The sequence below is a fragment of the Entelurus aequoreus genome, linkage group LG09 (genome assembly GCF_033978785.1).
Source record: "Entelurus aequoreus isolate RoL-2023_Sb linkage group LG09, RoL_Eaeq_v1.1, whole genome shotgun sequence".
NCBI classification, from domain to species: Eukaryota; Metazoa; Chordata; class Actinopteri; order Syngnathiformes; family Syngnathidae; genus Entelurus; species Entelurus aequoreus.
This window is the reverse complement of record NC_084739.1, coordinates 69,967,664-69,984,969: the sequence shown is the minus strand read 5'-3', so window position 1 is coordinate 69,984,969 and position 17,306 is coordinate 69,967,664. Positions and strand designations below refer to the sequence as shown.

The 17,306-nt window shown below is 38.6% G+C and overlaps 1 protein-coding gene across 1 annotated transcript in view; it reads left to right on the top strand.

The window, feature by feature from the left end:
• LOC133657663 (ubiquitin thioesterase Zranb1-like) overlaps positions 1-17,306 on the top strand; it is a 73,257-nt gene that overhangs the window by 14,587 nt on the left and 41,364 nt on the right. Inside the window, exons 3-4 of the mRNA XM_062059267.1 lie at positions 9,151-9,338; positions 15,555-15,708. Coding sequence (XP_061915251.1) covers positions 9,151-9,338; positions 15,555-15,708 — 342 coding nt within the window. The remainder of the gene's footprint in view (positions 1-9,150; positions 9,339-15,554; positions 15,709-17,306) is intronic.

Genomic DNA, 17,306 nt, shown 5'->3' with positions numbered 1-17,306 from the left:
TTGGCATTCTCTCCAAGAGCTTCAAGAGGTAGTCACCCTAAATGGTATTGTAAGTAACAAAGACTTAATTTAGAGTTGTGAGTGTTAGGGTTACAATAAGGCCATGCAGAATAAGGCATTAATAAGTACTTAATAATGACTAAGAGCCAATATGTTACTAATTTGCATGTTAATAAGCAACTAATTAATGGTGAATATGTTCCCCATACTAAAGTGTTACTATATATATATATATATATATATATATATATATATATATATATATATATAATATATATATATATATATATATATATATATATATATATATATATATATATATATATATATATATATTTATTTATTTATTTATTATATTAGTGTGTAGAATGCAGACCCACTAGTGTACTGCACTTGTGGTCTATCAGCTTGATGGTACAAGCAGTGAGTGTCGGACCACCCACACTGTACACGTGTGCAGTGGGAGGATGAACATTCTACAAAAATAATCTAAATATTGTTTACTCCCCGTTACGATGACTGCGGTTTCTTTACGTCTGGAGTCAACCTCCAGTATTTCACGTCAGCCTGGATCCACATAGCCCCCCCACACTGACGGAAGCTTCCAGGCCAAGGGGACTTAGAGCGGAAAGGAGGTCATCGCCCAGTTGTGTTGTAGACAATCTGTCACATTAGTTGTTGCTAGGCAGGTTACTGTGACACGTTGTCGTGCCGGCGAGTGAGGCTTCATCCGGGACCTGCCGCCTTCAAAATAGAGCTGTGGTCAAATATATACCAGCTGACTTTCAGCCTGCGTGATTGACCATGGACTGACAGGAGTGCTTTACTCACCGTGTCATGCAGCATTTATCACATTAAGCAGTCACTTGTGTTACTAACTACGTTTCCTAGGAATGACTAAGAGCTACACTGCAAAAAGTGAAATCTAAGTAGGATGAAATATCTCAAATAAGGGTGATATTTGCTTATTTTCTGTCTGATAAGATCATTCGTCTCACTAAGCAGATTTTATGTTAGAGTGTTTTGGTCCTAAATGATCTCCGTAAGATATGACAGCTTGTTGCTGAGATTTGATGACCTATATTGAGTAAAACATGCTTGAAACTATAATATCAACTGTTGCAAAGCTGTGTCATTAACGCTAAAGGCTTAGTGGCCACATGCGTAGACAGCACCTTTTAGCTCTTATTTCCAAAATTGTGGGCACTACTCAATTGGGGTCTTATGGCCACTTATGTGGACACTTATACTGCCATCTGGTGGTGTCAGAAGAGTATAACATACAATGGAATTTGGAGAAAAAAAAGTGTAAAAATAAGAATGAGCATGTCACTAAACATGAAGTACACGTTTGTGTACTTATGGACTAAGTACATCATATAAAAAGATGATTCTTAGTTTTTATTCTAATTAGGGTCCAATAAGCCCAAATAGCAAAGAGAAATAAAATAAAAAAAGCATGTAAACAAACAGCTTGGGCCTTAAAGGCCTACTGAAAGCCACTACTAGCGACCACGCAGTCTGATAGTTTATATATCAATGATGAAATCTTAACATTGCAACACATGCCAATACGGCCGGGTTAACTTATAAAGTGACATTTTAAATTTCCCGCTAAACTTCCGGTTGACAACGTCTCGGTATGATGACGTTTGCGCGTGACGTCACGAAGTGAACGGAAGTATTCGGACCCCATTGGATCCAATACAAAAAGCTCTGTTTTCACCACATAATTCCACAGTATTCTGGACATCTGTGTTGGTGAATCTTTTGCGATTTGTTTAATGAACAATGAAGACTGCAAAGAAGAAAGTTGTAGGTGGGATCGGTGTATTAGCGGCTGGCTGCAGCAACACAAGAGGACTTTGAGATGGATAGCAGACGCGCTAGCCGCAGACCTCACCTTGACTTCCTCCGTCTCGCCGACCGCATCTATGATCGGGTGAAGTCCTTTGTCGCTCCGTCGATCGCTGGAACGCAGGTGAGCACGGGTGTTAATGAGCAGATGAGTGCTGGCTGGCGTAGGTGGATAGCTAATGTTTTTAGCATAGCTCTGTCGAGGTCCTGTTGCTAAGTTAGCTTCAATGGCGTCGTTAGCAACAGCATTGTTAAGCTTCGCCAGGCTGGAAAGCATTAACCGTGTAGTTACATGTCCATGGTTTTATAGTATTGTTGATTTTCTGTCTATCCTTCCAGTCAGGGGTTTATTTCTTCTGTTTCTATCTGCATTTAAGCACAATGCTATCACGTTAGCTCCGTAGCTAAAGAGCTTCGCCGATGTATTGTCGTGGAGATAAAAGTCACTGTGAATGTCCATTTCGCGTTCTCGACTCTCATTTTCAAGAGGATATAGTATCCGAGGTGGTTTGAAATACAAATCCGTAATCCACAATAGAAAAAGGAGAAAGTGTGGAATCCAATGAGACCTTGTACCTAAGTTACGGTCAGAGCGAAAAAAGATACATCCTGCACTGCACTCTAGTCCTTCACTATGTCGTACCTCATCCACAAATCTTTCATCATCGCTCAAATTAATTAGGTAATCGTCGCTTTCTCGGTCCGAATCGCTCTCGCTGCTGGTGTAAACAATGGGGAAATGTGAGGAGCCTTTCAACCTGTGACGTCACGCTACTTCCGGTACAGGCAAGGCTTTTTTTTTATCAGCGACCAAAAGTTGCGAACTTTATCGTCGATGTTCTCTACTAAATCCTTTCAGCAAAAATATGGCAATATCGCGAAATGATCAAGTATGACACATAGAATGGATCTGCTATCCCCGTTTGAATAAAAAAAAATCATTTACATATATATAATCATATACATTCACTGTAAAAACATACATATACACATACTGAACATATACACTCACTGTACAAACACACACATACACATACTACACTTATACATTCACTGTACAAACACACACATACATATACTGTACATATACATTCACTGTACAAACACACATACTGTATACACATACTGTACATATACATTCGCTGTACAAACACACATACACATTCTATACATATACACACATATACACATACTGTACATATACATTCACTGTACAAGCACACATATACACATACTGTACATATACAAGTACATATGCACACATACACTCATGCACATAATCACGTTTCATCAAACATATATTAACGTTGTTGCCCTAGGGTAAACTGGGTATAACACATGGCACACTGACAAAGCTTAACCTATTGTTACTATAACAATCTACAAGGTTAATGTAGGTTGCTTCTCTTTCTTCCCCTCCATTTTTCTGCATTCTTTCGTATCTCAAGCTATCATTACGTATATGTACTGTTGCATTTGAACAATTGTATTGTTGATAATAAAGGAAAAGTATTGGTATTGTTTATTATCAATAGCACTATTTCTATTGGTATTCATATTGCTCCATTTTTAGTGTAATAATGCTCATTGTCATTTCTGTATTATTTTTTATTTTCGCTAACTGCTTATTTGCTATTACAATTAAAAATTAAAAATTAAAAAAAATAATTTCAGTAGGCCTTTAAGATGAACACTCACAAGTGTAAAACTACTTTTTTAAAGTAATAATTTCTTACTTCAAGCATGAAAAAAATATATCAATATGTCAAGATAATGGCACTAGCATTTACCTAATTTAAGAATATTTTTCAACATATTGAGCAAAAAAGTATTTATTTTTCTACCAAGAAAAGTGCACTTGTTATTAGTAAGAATATACTTATTTTCAGCTATTTTTGGGTTCATTGAGGTTAGCCCATTTGACTTGTTTTGGAAAGTCTTGACAAGCTGAATTTTCTTGTTCTATTGGCAGATAATTTTGCTTATTTCAAATAAAATACCCCTGATTATTTTAATTTTTTTTCTTGTTTTTGAACACTGACTTTTTGCAGTGTACATTTGCACCTTTTATGGACATCTTCTGTCCAATCCTTAAACTCCCATCTCTAAAAATAGCTTCTACTGCAGCGTACATGAGGAGTGGCAGCTGTACTGTATTTACGATTATGTCATGCACCTATTGAAGTGCACATACTGTAATAGCAATATAAGTGTTTATACTTTGACATGTGCTGTATTTACTATTATGTCATGCACCTTTTTGAAGAGCAATGGAAGTGTTTATACTTTGAAATGGAATGTCTGAAATTGTCCTTTTGGCGAGCGCACGCTGTCCGTGTTGTCTGGAGGCTGGCAGCTGTGCCACAGGCCCGCCCACCATGTTTTTATGTGAAGTGGTTGTATCATCACACTGCATTGCTTTTGTGTGGCTGGCAGCTCCACATGGCACGGCCAGTCTTTGCACGTCTCTCCCCCGCACACACCCACACTGACCCTTGTCTTGTGTGCAGCCAGTGGCCCTTTTGACTCTGTCCTCTTTGTCATACAAAAAGGACACTACATGGGTGTTGATTGTACATTCTGTAAATGTGTGTACTTATTATCTTTTAATTAGTGTGATTTTGCATCCTCAGTGGGAAAAGAAAAACCTTGGTGTAAGCTAACGACTCCTGAACTGTAACATAGAAAAGGGTGACCACTTGTCAAAAGGTGCACCCCTACTGTGCACTTTTATTTTTCTGACAAATACCGTATTTTTCGGATTATAAGTCGCTCCGGAGTATAAGTCGCACCGGCCGAAAATGCATAATAAAGAAGGAAAAAAACATATAAGTCGCATTTTTTGGGGAAATGTATTTGATAAAAGCCAACACCAAGAATATACATTTGAAAGGCAATTTAAAGTAAATAAAGAATAGTGAACAACAGGCTGAATAAGTGTACATCAGGGGTCACCAACCTTTTTGAAAGCAAGAGCTACTTCTTGGGTAGTGATTAATGCGAAGGGCTACCAGTTTGATACACACTTAAATAAATTGCCAGAAATAGCCAATTTGCTCAATTTACCTTTAACTGTATGTTATTATTAATAATGAATGATATTTACACTTAATTGAACGGTTTAAAAGAGGAGAAAACACGAAAAAAATGACAATTAAATTTTGAAACATAGTTTATCTTCAATTTCGACTCTTTAAAATTCAAAATTCAACCGAAAAAAAGAAGAAAAAAACTAGCTAATTCGAATCTTTTTGAAAAAATTTAAAAAATAATTTATGGAACATCATTAGTAATTTTTCCTGATTAAGATTAATTTTAGAATTTTGATGACATGTTTTAAATAAGTTAAAATCCAATCTACACTTTGTTAGAATATATAACAAATTGGACCAAGCTATATTTTTAACAAAGACAAATAATTAACTCTTCTAGATTTTCCAGAACAAAATTTTTAAAATAAATTCAAAAGATTTTGAAATAAGATTTAAATTTGATTCTACAGATTTTCTAGATTTGCCAGAATATTTTTTCTTTAATTTTAATCATAATAAGTTTGAAGAAATATTTCACAAATATTCTTCGTCGAAAAAACAGAAGCTAAAATGAAGAATTAAATTAAAATGTATTTATTATTCTTTACAATAAAAAAATAAATTTACTTGAACATTGATTTAAATTGTCAGGAAAGAAGAGCAAGGAATTTAAAAGGTAAAAAGGTATATGTGTTTAAAAATCCTAAAATCAATTTTAAGGTTGTATTTTTCCTCTAAAATTGTCTTTCTGAAAGTTATAAGAAGCAAAGTAAAAAAAAATTATGAATTTAAACAAGTGAAGACCAAGTCTTTAAAATATTTTCTTGGATTTTCAAATTCTATTTGAGTTTTGTCTCTCTTAGAATTAAAAATGTCGGGCAAAGCGAGACCAGCTTGCTAGTAAATAAATACAATTTAAAAAATAGAGGCAGCTTACTGGTAAGTGCTGCTATTTGAGCTATTTTTAGAACAGGCCAGCGGGCTACTCATCTGGTCCTTACGGGCTACCTGGTGCCCGCGGGCACCGCGTTGGTGACCCCTGGTGTACGTTATATGAGGCATAAATAACCAACTGGTATGTTAACGTAACATATTATGGTAAGAGTCATTCAAATAACTATAACATATAGAACATGCTATACGTTTACCAAACAATATGTCACTCCTAATCGCTAAATCCCATGAAATCTTATACGTCTAGTCTCTTACGTGAATGAGATCAATAATATTATTGGATATTTTACGCTAATGTGTTAATAATTTCACACATAAGTCGCTCCTGAGTATAAGTCGCACCCCCGGCCAAACTATGAAAAAAAACTGTGACTTATAGTCCGAAAAATACGGTGCTAATAAAAGTTTCAATCAAAACCCAGCAATTGACCGAAACACCTTTATTGGCAATCTAGGTGAACCCCTGATATATTAACATGTTGTAAAAAGATCATCTATTTAAAGAGAACTTTAAAAAAAAAGTTTTTAGTCATTTTTGTTACATTTTTCTAATTTTTGTAGTTTTTTTGTGTAGTTCTATCTACTTCTACCATTTCTAAGGACTCCAAACAGCTGCACTTTAGATACCTTTGACTTACACTTGACCTTGACTCTTTTTGCACCTGATTGGAGCTTTGTGTAGACCAAGGGTGCCCACACTTTTTCAATCGACCAAGTCGAGGGGATCTACCTCATCTTCACACACACACACACACACACACACACACACACACACACACACACACACACACACACACACACACACACACACACACACACACACACACACACACACACACACACACACACACACACACACACACACACACACACAAGTTTGGACACACCTTCTCATTTCAATGCGTTTTCTAAATTTTAATGACTATTGACATCGTAGATTGAAGTGAAAACCATTTCAGGTGACTACCTCTTGAAGCTCATGAAGAGAATGCCAAGAGTGTGCAAAGCAGTGATCAGAGCAAAGGGTGGCTATTTTGAAGAAACTAGAACATAAAACATTTAGTTTTGATGTGACTATCTACAATGTAAATAGTCATGAAAATAAAGAAAAAGTATTGAATGAGAAGGTGTGTCCAAACTTTTGGCCTGTACTGTGATATATATATATATATATATATATATGTATATATATATATATATATATATATATATATATATATATATATATATATATATATATATATATATATATATATATATATATACACAGTGTTTCCCATAAACTGCCAAGATACCTGTGGCGGTGGGGGCGTGGCTATGGGCGTGGTCACCATGACATAATCGAGTAATTTGCATAATTTACTAGAATGATATGATTTTCTCTAAAAAGGCTCAAAAAATGTATACTTACTAATTAATAATAACAGTTTTGTTTTAAACGTCCATCCATTTTACAATATAATTACAACACTTTATGTACATATTTATATACAGATTTGAACAATAAGTTATTCACTGAAATATATTTATTAATTGTGGTTCTTACAAAAAATATATCTTATAAAATATAAAAGCTAAAATTTCTCTTAAAGCTCTGCCCCTTTAATTAGTGCATACTAAATAATTTAACTTTAGCCTACTACTACAACCATATTATTTACCAGCAACATAAAGTGAAACAGAGGCAGAGGTGTCTATATATGTATATATATATATATATATATATATATATATATATATATATATATATATATATATATATATATATATATATATATATATATATATATATACGTACGTATGTATGTATGTATACATGTATATATATATATATATATACATGTGTATATATATATATATATATATACATGTGTATATATATATATATATATATATATACATGTGTATATATATGTGTATATATATATATACATGTGTATATATATATATATATATACATGTGTATATATATATATATATACAAATGTATGTGTATATATATATATATATATATATATGTATATATGTATATGTATATATGTGTGTGTGTGTGTGTGTATGTATGTATATATGTGTGTATGTATATATTATATATGTGTGTGTGTGTATGTATGTATGTATATATGTGTGTATGTATATATTATATACATACACACAAATACATAAATATATATATTTATTTATGAAACAGATGTTTTTTGTCTTTGATCTCAATGGGATTTTACCTGGTTAAATAAAGGCTAAAAAAATAAATAAATAAAAATCAATAGGAATCAGACAGAAGTGATGATAACGTCCACATTTTCAAATGGAGGAGAAAAGAAGTCCTCCTCTCTGTCCAACACCACATGAAAGTGCTTGCTTTTGCCATCCTATTTGTCCAGCTTCCATACTCCTTTTTATACACTTTACAAGAAGTACATTGGCGGAAAACTCCGTAGCTCGCCCGCTTGTGTGCGCTAGCTTACGGGGACTCTTATTTTGTTAGCGCAGGCAGGATGAAGCAGCACTTTTATTGTGAAGACAGGAACTGTGCGGTCGGTCTTTCAGAGTTTTGACGGCAGGTACGGCGCGAGAGTCTGTTGAAATAAAAAGTGTTTCTCGCCTTCCCGTCGGTCGTTTTTTCTTAATAATGATCTGGCAGCAGCCAGCGTCGTCTCACAAGACCCTCGGGTGCCGTGAATGTCAATCAAGTGACCAAAGTGACATCATAGTGAAGATTTATGATGGCTCATTTTTAGGTTTATTTTTTTAATGCCTGGCTGGCAATGGACTGACACACCCTCCACCATCCACTGACACACCCTCCACCATCCACTGACACACCCTCCACCCTCCACCATCCACTGACACACCCTCCACCATCCACTGACGCTAGCTCACCATCCACTGACACACCCTCCACCATCCACTGACGCTAGCTCACCATCCACTGACACACCCTCCACCATCCACTGACGCTAGCTCACCATCCACTGACACACCCTCCACCATCCACTGACGCTAGCTCACCATCCACTGACACACCCTCCACCATCCACTGACGCTAGCTCACCATCCACCTAATGGCCACCCCTGGTGTAGTGAGTGTGAGTATGGTGTAATATGGTGTGCAGGCACTCCCACAACTTCTATTCTGCTAATCATGCGGTTGACAGCTGTAGTTCTTGTAGACAACAACTTGAATGTGTAGGCATGCATGTAAGTGTCACTGCTAGCCTACAGTGGATGTTCTAGAAGTTACTATTCCTGCACATTCCAGACTATGCTGTCCGTGCCCAGCAGATGTTTGCAACTACTCTTTCAGGCGTGGTGGAGGGCGAGCTGGCGGCGGTGGAGGTGTACAAAACATCAGGAGGTGACATCGCCAGACAGCTGACGTCAGACGAGGTGCATTTGTTGAACCGCCCCTCGGCCTTTGATGTGGGCTTCACCCTGGTGCACCTCGCCATACGCTTCCATAGGCAGGACATGTTGGCTGTGCTGCTCACTGAGGTCAGTCTACTCTCTGTGTGTGTGTCTATGTGTGTGTTTGTTTGTGTGTGTGTGTGTGTGTGTGTGTGTGTGTGTGTGTGTGTGTGTGTGTGTGTGTGTGTGTGTGTGTTCATACGCTTCCATAGGCAGGACATGGCTGTGCTGCTCACTGAGGTCAGTCTACTCTGTCTGTCTGTCTGTCTGTGTGTGTCTATGTCTGTTTGTTTGTTTGTTTGTTTGTGTGTGTGTGTGTGTGTGTGTGTGTGTGTGTGTGTGTGTGTGTGTGTGTGTGTGTGTGTGTGTGTGTGTGTGTGTGTGTGTGTGTGTGTGTGTGTGTGTGTGTGTGTGTGTGTGTGTGTGTGTGTGTTCATACGCTTCCACAGACAGGACATGTTGGCTGTGCTGCTCACTGAGGTCAGTCTACTCTGTACGTGTGTGTGTGTATGTGTGTGTGTGTGTGTGTGTGTGTTCGTGTGTGTGTGTTCGTATTCGTGTGTGTTCGTATTCGTGTGTGTGTGTCCGTGTTTGTGTGTGTGTGTACTCGTGTGTGTGTTTGTGTGTGTTCGTATTCATGTGTTTGTGTTCGTTCGTGTGTGTTTGTGTTCGTGTGTGTGTGCCTGTTCATTCATGTGTGTTCGTTCGTGTGTGTGTTCGTTTGTGTGTGTTTGTGTTCGTGTTTCTGTTCGTTCGTGTGTGTGTGTGTTTGTGTGTGTTTGTGTTTGTTCGTGTGTGTTCATGTGTCTTCGTGTGTGTGTTCCTGTTCCTGTTCGTTCGTGTGTGTTTATGTTTGTGTGTGTGTTCGTGTTTGTTCGTGTGTGTTCATGTGTCTTCGTGTGTGTGTTCGTGTTCCTGTTCGTTCGTGTGTGTTTATGTTTGTGTGTGTGTTAGTGTGTGTTTGTGTTCATGTGTGTGTTCACGTGTGTTTGTGTGTGTGTGTTTGTGTTAATGTGTGTTTGTTCGTGTGTGTTTTTGTGTGTGTTCCTGTTCATTCATGTGTGTTTGTGTTCGTGTGTGTGTTTGTTCGTGTGTGTGTTCGTTTGTGTGTGTTTGTGTTCGTGTTTGTGTTTGTTCGTGTGTGTTCATGTGTCTTCGTGTGTGTGTTCGTGTTCCTGTTCGTTCGTGTGTGTTTATGTTTGTGTGTGTGTTCGTGTTTGTTCGTGTGTGTTCATGTGTCTTCGTGTGTGTGTTCGTGTTCCTGTTCGTTCGTGTGTGTTTGTTTGTGTGTGTGTTCGTGTGTGTTCCTGTTCGTTCGTGTGTGTTTGTTTGTGTGTGTGTTCGTGTGTGTTTGTGTTCATGTGTGTGTTCACGTGTGTTTGTGTGTGTGTGTTTGTGTTAATGTGTGTTTGTTCGTGTGTGTTTTTGTGTGTGTTCCTGTTCATTCATGTGTGTTTGTGTTCGTGTGTGTGTTTGTTCGTGTGTGTGTTCGTTTGTGTGTGTTTGTGTTCGTGTTTGTGTTTGTTCGTGTGTGTTCATGTGTCTTCGTGTGTGTGTTCGTGTTCCTGTTCGTTTGTGTGTGTTTATGTTTGTGTGTGTGTTTGTTCGTGTGTGTTCATGTGTCTTCGTGTGTGTGTTCGTGTTCCTGTTCGTTCGTGTGTGTTTATGTTTGTGTGTGTGTTCGTGTGTGTTTGTGTTCACGTGTGTTTGTGTGTGTGTGTTGTTTGTGTTAATGTGTGTTTGTTCGTGTGTGTTCCTGTTCATTCATGTGTGTTTGTGTTCGTGTGTGTGTTTTGTTCGTGTTTCTGTTCGTTCGTTGTGTGTGTGTTTGTGTTTGTTAGTGTGTGTTCGTGTTTGTTCGTGTGTGTGTTTGTGTGTGTGTGTTCGTATTCCTGTTCGTTCGTGTGTGTTTATGTTTGTGTGTGTGTTCGTGTTTGTTCGTGTGTGTTCATGTGTCTTCGTGTGTGTGTTCGTGTTCCTGTTCGTTCGTGTGTGTTTATGTTTGTGTGTGTGTTCGTGTGTGTTTGTGTTCATGTGTGTGTTCACGTGTGTTTGTGTGTGTGTGTTTGTGTTAATGTGTGTTTGTTCGTGTGTGTTTTTGTGTGTGTTCCTGTTCAGTCGTGTGTGTTTGTGTGTTCGTGTGTGTGTTTGTTCGTGTTTGTGTGTGTTTGTGTTCGTGTTTGTGTTTGTTCGTGTGTGTTCATGTGTCTTCGTGTGTGTGTTCGTGTTCCTGTTCGTTCGTGTGTGTTTATGTTTGTGTGTGTGTTTGTTCGTGTGTGTTCATGTGTCTTCGGGTGTGTGTTCGTGTTCCTGTTCGTTCGTGTGTGTTTATGTTTGTGTGTGTGTTCGTGTGTGTTTGTGTTCATGTGTGTGTTCACGTGTGTTTGTGTGTGTGTGTTTGTGTTAATATGTGTTTGTTCGTGTGTGTTTTTGTGTGTGTTCCTGTTCATTCATGTGTGTTTGTGTTCGTGTGTGTGTTTGTGTGTGTTTGTTCGTGTTTCTGTTCGTTCGTGTGTGTGTGTTTGTGTTTGTTCGTGTGTGTTCGTGTTTGTTCGTGTGTGTTCATGTGTCTTCGTGTGTGTTCGTGTTCCTGTTCGTTCGTGTGTGTTTATGTTTGTGTGTGTGTTCAAGTGTGTTTGTGTTTGTGTGTGTGTGTGTGTGTGTGTGTGTGCGTGTGTGTGTGTGTGTGTGTGTGTGTGTGTGTCTGTGTTCCTGTTCGTTCGTGTGGGTTTGTGTTCGTTCATGTTCAGTCGTGTGTGTGTGTGTGTTTGTTCATGTGTGGGTTCGTATGTATGTGTGTGTGTGTGTGTGTGTGTGTGTGTGTGTGTGTGGGTGTGTGTTGGGCAGCTTGCCTTGTGACAGTGCAGTTATCCCAGATTAAGTGTAGACACACACCTCAATGGCCCACTTTGCTGTGAGTGAGTGAGTGAGTGAGTGAGTGAGTGAGTGAGTGAGTGAGTGAGTGAGTGAGTGAGTGAGTGAGTGAGTGAGTGAGCACGCAGTGAGATGTTGCAACATGCCTCTAATTAAATATTTGACAAGAACATTTCTTGCATTCTTTTAGTTTTCTTCCAAGGAGGGTCTGTGATGGAGCAATTTAGCAAGAAACTTTGAACACTTTGAAGGGTTTCTTATTCTACTTGTGCAGCCTTTTATTTGCTCATTCAAATCATCAACATTGTCCCTTTCAAACATTTGTTGATATAATATTCAATTATAATGTACACGGCTGATGTGCAGGTCTATTTTCATACAGAAGGCGCATTAAAGGAGTCATTATTATTATTATTATTATTATGATTATTGTCTAAATGTAAAAGACTTCCTTGTGGTCTACATCAGTGTTTTTCAACCTTTTTTGAGGCAAGGCACATTTTTGTCATAAAAAAAATCCGGAGGCACACCACCAGCAGAAAACGTTAAAAAATGTAACTCCACCAAGTCGTCGTGTCTTATTTTGAGTGTGTTGGTGTCTTCCTGTGTGTAGTGCTTTAGTTCTTGTCTTGCTTATTTTGGTGGCCCTTCCTGTTTTTCCGGTGTTTTCCTGTAGTGGCTTCATGTCTTCGTTTGAGCGCTATTCCGCGCACCTGCTTTGTGTTAGCAAGCAAGGCTATTTACGTTGTTGCTATCCTTCTTTGTGGGGACATTGTTGATTGTCATGTCACGTACGGATGTACTTTGTGGACGCCGTAAGTTTTTGCTGTCGTCCAGCATTCTGTCTCTGTTTACTTTGTAGCCAGTTCAATTTGACTTTCATTTTGCATAGCCTTTTCCTTTCCCTTTCGTTCATTTTGGGTTTAAGCATTACATACCTTTTTTACCTGCACACTGCCTCCCACTGCAAATCGGGATCACAACACACCATCCTCGTCTCACCCGACACATTCCGACTTTTACAAAGCAATGCTGCCACCTACTGACATGGAGTATTACGTGGTTACCCTGCCGAGTTTTACACAGCACAGACACTAAGCAACGGCACATTATTGGCAGATTGTAATTATTGATTTGCAAAAAATATTTTTGAGATAAATTAGGTGAAGTTGCATAATTTCCCACGGCACACCAGACAATATCTCACGGCACACTAGTGTGCCGCGGCACAGTGGTTGAAAAACACTGGTCTACATAACATGTAATGGTGGTTCTTTGCTCAAAACGTTGCATAGATGATGTTTTACACATCTTCAAGTCACTTCAGGATGCACCGTTTTGTGGGCGCTCTTATTTACGTGCCTCCACTTGGACAGCATCTTCTCCCCGTCATCTTTGTTGTAGCGGTGTAGCGTGCAAGGACGGGAGTGGAAGAAGTGTCAAAAGATGGCGCTAACTGTTTTAATGACATTCCCACTTTACTTCAATCAATAACGGAGCAGCATCTCCTCATCCGTGGCTCACGAGTGCAACAACAACGCCCGAAATGTGTCCCGTGTAAAAGCGTCCCACCGCAACTCTGTAATAACTAAAGTTCCTTGGGTGAATAATGTAAACTCACTACACCGGTATGTTTTAGTGCTTTCATGGTGAGTTCACTGACAGATATAAGTAAGAACTTTACACTACTTTATATTAGAAATGACAACAGTGGAGGATGAAAGTCACATAACAAGAAGATAGAGAAAAAGAAGAAGCTTATGACTACGGTGTCGGCACAGTCTACAAAGGCGGACGCGAGGACTTATGCAGATCCCAAATACAGATCAGCAGGTGCCAGAAAGTAAGAAAAGTTGCTTTTGCATAATATTGTGAAACAAAACATCAAATAATGTCTGCTGATAGGTGCCATTTTGCAGTCCTTCTACACACACCGTAATAACACCGTATGTTGAAGCACAGTACGTCTGACTATGGTCGCTGTAATGCTCCGACAATCCATCAAACGGTGCGCCTTCGTAGCTTACCAAAGTCATATTAAAACATTTTGACAGATTTTTGAGCGCCGTGTGTAATGTTCATTTTCAATGGAACATTTAAAGTTTTGGTGTTGTTTACTGGCGTCATATTGCAGTCTACACGTATCTCTTATGTGTGACTGCCATCATATTGCAGTCTACATGTATCTCTTATGTGTGACTGCCATTATATTCCAGTGTACACGTATCTCTTATGTGTGACTGCCATTATATTGCAGTCTACATGTATCTCTTATGTGTGACTGCCATTATATTGCAGTTTACATGTATCTTTTATGTGTGACTGCCATTATATTGCAGTCTACATGTATCTCTTATGTGTGACTGCCATTATATTGCAGTTTACATGTATCTCTTATGTGTGACTGCCACTATATTGCTGTCTACATGTATCTCTTATGTGTGACTGCCATCTACTGGTCACACTTATCATTACACCATGTACCAAATAAAGTAGCTTTGAGGTCGGTAAGCACAACCAGAATTATTCCGTACATTAGGCGCACCGGGTTATAAGGCGCACTGTCGAGTTTTGAGAAAATTAAAATATTTTTAAGTGCGCCTTGTAGTCCGAAAAATACGGTAATTATTTAATCTTTATTTTAGTATTATTATTATTATTATTAATGTAATGCTAAGTTACTATGAATGTGTTAATGTATTATTTCATACAAAGTGATAGTGATATTTATTTATAAAAGCTCATCTCATGCGTTCCAATACAAAAAGTAAGTGCTAAGTCCTTCCTGGAAAAGAAGGTATGCTCATTTTCCTGCTAAAATAATGTCATTAATTTGGTGATGGTTCATTTGCACACTTTTATAAGACTTGACTTGCTTGTGTTTGTCACTTTGATCGTCTTCCTTTTCATTGACACAAATGTTCCACATGTTTCTGTGTCATTCATGTTGTATTTTAGACAGAACAATATTTAATTAGTATCCATCCATTTCCTCCCGCTTGTCCCTCTCGGGGTCATGGGGGTGGTACTTGCTGCATTTGGGGGGGTGAAGGCGGGGTACACCCTGGACAAGTTGGCATCATCCCAGGGCCTATTTTATTAGTAGTATTTTTGTATTAGTAATTAAAAAAAAGATACATATTAAAATATTGTATTATTCTATATATTTTTTTTTCTTCCTGGGGACCCCCTAGCACCCCAGGGAGGAGCCATTGGCTGTGGGCCCCTTAAGACTTCACTGTTGGGTTTGTGTACTTGTCACTAAGTCTTTGTTTTCCTTTTTCGAAAAGAAATCGATAAAAAATGGAATGAGAAAAATCATTCATTCCCTGCCTTGCTGGCAAAAAAAACTAAACTATCAAACATACATCTTTGGACCTTATTTGAAGATGTGTAGCGAAGCCTTCTCTTACCAAGCATCTTTTTCAGGTGTCCCAACAGGCCGCCAAGTGCATCCCAGCCATGGTGTGTCCCGAGCTGACGGAGCAGATCCGCCGCGAGGTGGCCGCCTCCCTCCACCAGCGCAAAGGAGACTTCACCTGCTACTTCCTCACCGACCTGCTCACCTTCACGCTGCCCGCAGGTGAGAGACGTGCTGGCAGTTTAGCGAAAACACCAAAACACACTGAGGGTGGCCGTATAAACAACTTTAACACTGTTACAAATATGCGCCACACTGTGAACCCACACCAAACAAGAATGACAAACACATTTCGGGAGAACATCCGCACCGTAACACAACAGAACAAATACCCAGAACCCCTTGCAGCACTAACTCTTCCGGGACGCTACAATATACACCCCCCCCCCCCCCCCCCGCTATAACTTGAGTTGACTTATTTTTGGAAAACCTTGTTACATTGTTTAATGCATCCAGCGGGGCATCACAACAAAATTAGGCATAGTAATGTGTTCATTCCACGACTGTATACATCAGTATCGGTTGATATCGTATCGGTAATCAGTGTTTCCCATAAACCGCCAAGATACCTGTGGCGGTGGGGGCGTGGCTATGGGTGTGGTCACCATGACATCATCGAGTAATTTGCATAATTTACTAGAACAATATGATTTTCTCTAAAAAGGCTCAAAAAATGTATACTTACTAATTAATAATAACAGTTTTGTTTTAAAGGTCCATCCATCCATTTTACAATATAATTACAACACTTTATGTACATATTTATATACAGATTTGAACAATAAGTTATTCACTGAAATATATTTATTAATTGTGGTTCTTACAAAAAATATATCTTATAAAATATAAAAGCTAAAATGCCTCTTAAAGCTCTGCCCCTTTAATTAGTGCATACTAAATAATTTAACTTTAGCCTACTACTACAACCATATTATTTACCAGCAACATAAAGTGAAACAGAGGCAGAGGTGTCCTGCCACAGTCAGTAACAAATAAACAGAAAACAGTAGTGGTCAAATACAAATAAGGCAACAAGAGAAGTATCCTACACTTCTCTTTTGTAAAGTAAATCTGAACAGCCGATACGGGCATCTACATCAACTATATGATTTGCCTGAGAAGCTGGACAGGACAAAAAAAATAAAAAAATATATATATTTTTTTTTTATTTGTGGCGGACGTAATTCTTTCGTGGCGGGCCGCCACAAATAAATGAATGTGTGGGAAACACTGGGTAATTAAGAGTTGGACAATATCGGAATATCGTAAAAAAGCCATTATCGGACATCTCTAGTTGTGAGTTCAAACCCCGGCCGAGTCATACCAAAGACTATAAAAATGGGACCCATTGCCTCCATGCTTGGCACTCAGCATCAAGGGTTGGAATTGGGGGTTAAATTACCAAAAAGGATTCCCGGGCGCGGCCACCGCTGCTGCTCACTGCTCCCCTCACCTCCCAGGGGGGTGATCAAGGGTGATGGGTCAAATGCAGAGAATAATTTCGCCACATTTAATGTGTGTGAGACAATCATTGGTACTTTAACTTTTATGAAGCGGCATCATGCAACGGGGTTGTGTTCTTGTTCTTGTAGAACAGAACCGGGCAAATGAAGGCCCGGGGGCCACATGCGGCCCGTTAAGCTTTTCAATCTGGCCCGCCGGACATTCCCAAATATTTTTTTTTGATCTTTAAGATGTAAAGTGTAGCTGCCATTATGATTTGCACTCATGTTTTCTAATGGCCGTAAGTCTTCAACTAT